Below are 7,199 nucleotides of genomic sequence, written 5' to 3'. Positions count from 1 at the left end.
CCCATTCTGACCAGAGATCAGATTCTAAAAATGTCAGTCGTTCTTCGATTTTTCAAAAATAGCAGACCTACAAGCTCGTAGCGCGCCACTCGATGGCGCGCTACGAGCTTGTAGATCTGCAATTTTTCAATAGCTAAAGCATGACATGATGCTAACACTAAACTGGGTTCCCGTTCAGAATGGGTTAAAGCATTAATTTTAAATTCTTAAAAACATAAAGATTTTACTATTTATTTTGTTGGTATTTTCTCCTTTTTCATGTCATTTATCTCTCTTAGATCTGGCGTCTAGCCAACAATCACCTGTCTTTCCTCAACTCTTACAAGATGAAGATGTCTGTTATAATAGGAGTCATCCACATGACCTTCGGAGTCTCACTGTCCTACTTCAACTACAGGTATTAAACTACAGATGTCTGTTATAATAGGAGTCATCCACATGACCTTCGGAGTCTCACTGTCCTACTTCAACTACAGGTATTAAAAACTCCGACATACCAGGCAATATTCATGTTTTATCCATATTTTACTGGACAGTGGTTCTCAAAGTGGGGTCCGGGGACCCCACAGGTGTCCTTGAGGGAGTTCCAAGGGTGTCCACGTGAAAATGAGGAACAGTGTAATAACTTTAACCCTATTTTATATTCTGCACAGCTCAACGCGTCACATTGTAAATGCACCATTTACCGTAGCGAGCTTGTGGATCAGCTGGGCGGGAACCCCTTTTGGTGTTAGCATCATGTCATGCTTTAGCTATTGAAAAATAGCAGATCTACAAGCTCATAGCGCGCCACCGAGTGGCGCGCTATGAGCTTGTAGGTCTGCTATTTTTGACCGTCTGACATAGAAACATATAGCTTTTTCAGAAAACTGTCAGGATGTAGAAGACATTTTTAGAATCTGATCTCAGGTCAGAATGGGTTAAACCATTGCATTGATTCTTGAACCCCCCTCCCACAGTCCCAGTGGTCAGTGGAGCAGTGTGCTGTTGGTTCTGGTGTTGGTTCTGATTATTGAACCCCTGTCCCACAGTCCCAGTGGTCAGTGGAGCAGTGTGGTGTTGGTTCTGGTGTTGGTTCTGATTCTTGAACCCCCGTCCCACAGTCCCAGTGGTCAGTGGAGCAGTGTGGTGTTGGTTCTGGTGTTGGTTCTGATTCTTGGACCCCCCTCCCACAGTCCCAGTGGTCAGTGGAGCAGTGTGGTGTTGGTTCTGATTCTTGAACCCCCCTCCCACAGTCCCAGTGGTCAGTGGAGCAGTGTGCTGTTGGTTCTGGTGTTGGTTCTGATTCTTGAACCCCCCTCCCACAGTCCCAGTGGTCATTGGAGCAGTGTATTGTTGGTTCTGGTGTTGGTTCTGATTCTTGAACCCCCCTCCCACAGTCCCAGTGGTCATTGGAGCAGTGTGGTGTTGGTTCTGGTGTTGGTTCTGATTCTTGAACCCCCCTCCCACAGTCCCAGTGGTCAGTGGAGCAGTGTGGTGTTGGTTCTGGTGTTGGTTCTGATTCTTGAACCCCCCTCCCACAGTCCCAGTGGTCAGTGGAGCAGCGTGCTGTTGGTTCTGATTCTTGAACCCCCGTCCCACAGTCCCAGTGGTCAGTGGAGCAGTGTGGTGTTGGTTCTGGTGTTGGTTCTGATTCTTGAACCCCCCTCCCACAGTCCCAGTGGTCAGTGGAGCAGTGTGCTGTTGGTTCTGATTCTTGAACCCCCGTCCCACAGTCCCAGTGGTCAGTGGAGCAGTGTGCTGTTGGTTCTGATTCTTGAACCCCCCTCCCACAGTCCCAGTGGTCAGTGGAGCAGTGTGGTGTTGGTTCTGGTGTTGGTTCTGATTCTTGAACCCCCCTCCCACAGTCCCAGTGGTCAGTGGAGCAGTGTGCTGTTGGTTCTGATTCTTGAACCCCCCTCCCACAGTCCCAGTGGTCAGTGGAGCAGTGTGCTGTTGGTTCTGGTGTTGGTTCTGATTCTTGAACCCCCGTCCCACAGTCCCAGTGGTCAGTGGAGCAGTGTGGTGTTGGTTCTGATTCTTGAACCCCCGTCCCACAGTCCCAGTGGTCAGTGGAGCAGCGTGCTGTTGGTTCTGGTGTTGGTTCTGATTCTTGAACCCCCCTCCCACAGTCCCAGTGGTCAGTGGAGCAGCGTGCTGTTGGTTCTGGTGCCACAGCTGGTGTTCCTGCTCAGCCTGTTTGGATACCTGGTGTTCATGATCGTGTACAAGTGGCTGATGCTGGCTCCCAGGGACTCGGACAAGGCTCCCAGTCTCCTCATCCACTTCATCGACATGCTCCTGTTCACGGACAACAAGGACAACCTTCCACTCTACCCCGGACAGGTACACTTTATACTTTACAATCCTATCAGTGTTCATTTAAGTCTAAAGGGCCGTTCAATGGTAACTATATAGCAATAATTGTGAACGCAGTGATTGCGAACGCAGTGAGCACTTACTATGAGACCTAGCAGATCATGTCTGTGTGTCTGTCTGTGTGTCTGTCCCGCTTTTGTGCCCATATATGGAGCTGAGTGAATACGTCACCATGACTCAGCCATAACCATATAAGGAGTCCCCAAAGCAGCTATACGTCCAAAACACAAATATGTACAAGCTGCGTTCGCTTCCCGCGTTTGCGCGTCTTACTGGTATAATAATAACATATCGTTCACCATTGTCTTTGTTACAGTTGTGGTGTGAACTCTGCCATTCTATTGACTTTACTTTTCTTACAAGTACATTGTTATAGTTCTAGTGCGCGGTATGAGCGGCCCTTAACCTAAACCCCATTATGGTGAACCGGAGTCCCTCAGGGCTCGTTTGTTTTCTTCTCTCTGTTATCGTGGGGAAAGCAGCTTGACAAGCTTGTCCATCTGTTATTTTCCTGCGAAAGCATTAACCCACAGTACAGATGCTGGGGTTTAGTAGTTAAGTGTATACAGTACGAGTAAGACGCACGAACGCGGGAAGCGAACGCAATCAGCTCCATATATGGGCACAAAAGGGGCCAGGTCCACAACAAACAAATCACTGGCCCCTTTTGTGCCCATATATGGAGCTGAGTGATTGCTGATGCAACACACTCCATATTTGGATAGCGGGACAGACGGACACACACACAGACAGACAGACAGACATGATCTGCTATAGGTCTCATATATAAGTGCTCATTGCGTTCGCAACAACCAAAAGAACCCTTACAGGTTCATTTTTGAAACGTCTGTGAATGTGAAAGGGCTGAAGTGTGTCTGTTATACTGTAACCTGACAGTGACGATATCCTCCATGTCTTTTTTTTTTTTTCCTCAGGTGATTGTCCAAAAGGTATTGGTTGCCATGGCAATAGGATCAGTTCCTGTCTTGTTGCTAGGGAGACCCCTCTACCTCTATTACCACGACAGGAACAGACGCTCTGTCAGGGTAAGAGACCCCTCTACCTCTATTACCATGACAGGAACAGACGCTCTGTCAGGGTAAGGCTGCGTTTGGAACCATCTGACATTTTTAACAGACAGTGTGGCTCTGCAGCAGACTATAGCCGACGGTCCGTAAGACAGTCTGTCTGTCTGGGGTGGATTGTCCAGCCGTTTCACAAAGCTTATTATGGCTTACGGTTGAATCGGGACACACAACGCAGAGACCAAAAAGTTTTAACGGCAAGAATGTGTACATGCTGTATTTGTGAAAACAGGGGAGAAATATATCTTATATATGTTTTTGGACACACCGACTTATTTGTGTATCCCACAGGTCAAATTAGCCTTTGTGATCTTTGGGGATAAACAATTACTGTAACTCAAGAGCAGATTATACAATCACTTATGCCAATATCTTTATATCTGGCTGACCAGTTGAAACAGTATGTACGGTATAGTCCATAAAGTTTATTTTTTTACCCCACGGCACGGAGGAAGAACGACCTCATGACCTCTACATAATTGTGTGCGTGTGTCATTTTATTTTACTGTAATTGTGCGAACATGCATGTTTAAATGTATGTGCCATACCAGCATGTTCTTTGGCAGAGACCTCTTATACCTCTTATTGTGTTTTTCATCGTAAATGAACGCCCTATTTGATCTGATCACACTACAACAGTGTCACACAAAAGCTTCAAAAGCAATAGATCCACAAGCTCAAAGCGTGTTTTTTTTAGCTTGCCGATCTGCTACGTTTGATATTCTTTTCATTTCAATCCTGAAAAGTAAACAGTTTGGGACATATGAGGTTTCCACCCGACAGAGACGATGTAGGCGTGTGTGTGTTTCAGGGAGGAGAGCATCCGTCCATGACAGACAGCAGCTCCATCAACACGCTGCAGGGAGACCTGGAGGCAGGAGGAGGAGGGAGGCAGCCGGAGCACTCAGAGGAGCAGGAGGTGGTGGTCAGTCACACATTAAACACTCAGAGGAGCAGGAGGTGGTGGTCAGTCACACATTAAACACTCAGAGGAGCAGGAGGTGGTGGTCAGTCACACATTAAACACTCAGAGGAGCAGGAGGTGGTGGTCAGTCACACATTAAACACTCAGAGGAGCAGGAGGTGGTGGTCAGTCACACATTAAACACTCAGAGGAGCAGGAGGTGGTGGTGGTCAGTCACACATTAAACACTCAGAGGAGCAGGAGGTGGTGGTCAGTCACACATTAAACACTCAGAGGAGCAGGAGGTGGTGGTCAGTCACACATTAAACACTCAGAGGAGCAGGAGGTGGTGGTCAGTCACACATTAAACACTCAGAGGAGCAGGAGGTGGTGGTCAGTCACACATTAAACACTCAGAGGAGCAGGAGGTGGTGGTCAGTCACACATTAAACACTCAGAGGAGCAGGAGGTGGTGGTCAGTCACACATTAAACACTCAGAGGAGCAGGAGGTGGTGGTCAGTCACACATTAAACACTCAGAGGAGCAGGAGGTGGTGGTCAGTCACACATTAAACACTCAGAGGAGCAGGAGGTGGTGGTCAGTCACACATTAAACACTCAGAGGAGCAGGAGGTGGTGGTCAGTCACACATTAAACACTCAGAGGAGCAGGAGGTGGTGGTCAGTCACACATTAAACACTCAGAGGAGCAGGAGGTGGTGGTCAGTCACACATTAAACACTCAGAGGAGCAGGAGGTGGTGGTCAGTCACACATTAAACACTTGAGCCACAGCATTGCTTTGGGGGGGAATTAAAAGACTTCAGTGCACTGTGCCTACACATGTTGCGACCACAGGTCGCAACATGTGTAGGCACAATGCAAGGAATAAATGCATTCGCCATGTATCCGAAGGAAGTCTGATCCAATCACTTTTAGATTTCTCCAGTTTAATCCTGAGTTTAAGTTTTGTAGTGTTCAAGATCTGATTTTAGGCATGTTTAAGCCTCCAGGAAAATCCGTGTTGAGGTTCTTAATCCACTGTTTTTCATTAAAACGTCTTTGTCCTACTGTCCAGTTAGGATTGTGTTGAAGTCCAGCGCATTTTAGAGCTTCAATGCCGTGCGCCATGAAATGTTGCACCAATCTTGTGGTTGTCTTTTTGGCATTGTTAATATTGTATCTGTGTCGTCCCAGCCTAGTACCTATTGTTTTACCTGTCTCTCCGACATATTGTAAACCACATTTTTCACATGTGATTAAATAAATGCAGTTGCTGGTTCTGGCTGTTATTTGTTGTTTAATCACATTAGCCAAGAATTGCAGATCTATAAGCTTTACAAGCGTTGTGAGCTTGTGGATTGTGAATGCACCTTTATATATATATACACTCGTATATACGTACATTATATCGTCTCTGTCGGGTTGAACCCTCATATGTCCAAAACTGTTACTTTTCAGGATTCAAATACAAAAACAGCAAAAGTAGCAGATCTGCAAGCTTGTTGTCAATCTGCTATACTGTGTTGCTTGTGTGTGCGGCTGTAGGTGTAGTACACGTCCCAAACTCTGCTCCCTTCTGGCTCCAAAACTATGGAACGCACTTCCCATTGCAATCAGAACTGCAGACCCACTCCCAATCTTCCGACGTAGTTTGAAAACCCACCTCTTCAGACTCCATCTTAGCCCGTAGCACTTGCCCTAGCCTCGATGACCTTAGGCGTATGCAAAGGCTCAGTTTATGTAATTTAGATAGCATTTTATGTAGACATATAGCACATAGCACATACCGTAGGTTGTGTCTATAGGAGTTTTCATGCAGCCTGTGGTTGTGTCGTTAGGAGTTTGATGTGGTGCAGGTGTTCATGCATCAGACCATCCACACCATAGAGTACTGCCTGGGATGCGTCTCCAACACTGCCTCCTACCTCAGACTGTGGGCCCTCAGCCTGGCACACGCACGTAAGTCCCTCGCAACGCACGCACGCACGCACGCACAGGAATTATGTGCAAAAGAATATGGAGATAAGTGGTTTCTGCTGCCAGACAGTAGTGATAATGGTACCTTGCGTTGTAATGTCCCTCCAGAGCTGTCGGAGGTGCTGTGGGTCATGGTGATGCGGATGCCCCTCTCTTGGCAAGGCATGGTGGGATCTGTAGTCCTGGCGGTCATCTTCTCCTTCTTTGCTACGCTCACCGTCTCCATCCTCCTGGTGATGGAGGGACTGTCTGCCTTCCTGCACGCCCTCCGTCTGCACTGGTGACAAGGACACACACACACACACACGCACACACACGCACACACACACACACACACACACACACGCACGCACGCATGCATGCACGCACGCACATACATGCACACACGCACGCACGCACGCCACCTGAAGTAGCACCTGACAACGTGCACGGTACAATTGGACAAAGAGTCATTAATATTATGTGTGTTCCCCCTCGTCTCTGTGTGTCTCTCTGTCCCTTTAGGGTGGAGTTTCAGAATAAGTTCTACAGTGGAACTGGATATAAGTTCAATCCCTTCTCCTTCACTGTCGTCAACCATCTGTAGGCCATGCAGCCTCCATGACATCCTAACTGGTTACGGCCGGGTACTTCAGGGAGATTCTTGCGGTCGCAGAGCAAATTAGGTCATGAAAATGTGTCAACCTTTTTGAAACTCTAAAAGCCTGCATGGTCACTGTGGTCACCATCGACTTCTCTTCTCTTTTTCAACTTTTGTGGGCAAAATCTGCTGGCAAAACACTCAGAGATATAGGACCCCTTTTGGGCCTGAAGAACAAAACTGAAGAAGTGGGTTTTCAGACTACGGCGGAAGATTGGGAGTGACAATATACTG

General features: G+C 47.4%; 1 protein-coding gene across 1 annotated transcript in view; it reads left to right on the top strand.

Moving 5' to 3' along the window:
- Positions 1–6,911, top strand: part of tcirg1a (T cell immune regulator 1, ATPase H+ transporting V0 subunit a3a) — a gene marked incomplete at both ends in the record, with an annotated part of 26,467 nt that extends 19,556 nt beyond the window's left edge. Inside the window, 7 exons of the mRNA XM_080759106.1 lie at positions 279–397; positions 2,112–2,325; positions 3,294–3,404; positions 4,255–4,368; positions 6,187–6,307; positions 6,434–6,605; positions 6,830–6,911. Coding sequence (XP_080615232.1) covers positions 279–397; positions 2,112–2,325; positions 3,294–3,404; positions 4,255–4,368; positions 6,187–6,307; positions 6,434–6,605; positions 6,830–6,911 — 933 coding nt within the window. The remainder of the gene's footprint in view (positions 1–278; positions 398–2,111; positions 2,326–3,293; positions 3,405–4,254; positions 4,369–6,186; positions 6,308–6,433; positions 6,606–6,829) is intronic.
- Between the last annotated feature and the right edge of the window lie 288 nt (positions 6,912–7,199).

The sequence above is a fragment of the Protomyctophum bolini genome (genome assembly GCF_963924005.1).
Source record: "Protomyctophum bolini genome assembly, chromosome: 3".
NCBI classification, from domain to species: domain Eukaryota; kingdom Metazoa; phylum Chordata; class Actinopteri; order Myctophiformes; family Myctophidae; genus Protomyctophum; species Protomyctophum bolini.
This window is presented reverse-complemented; position numbering and strand designations above follow the sequence as displayed.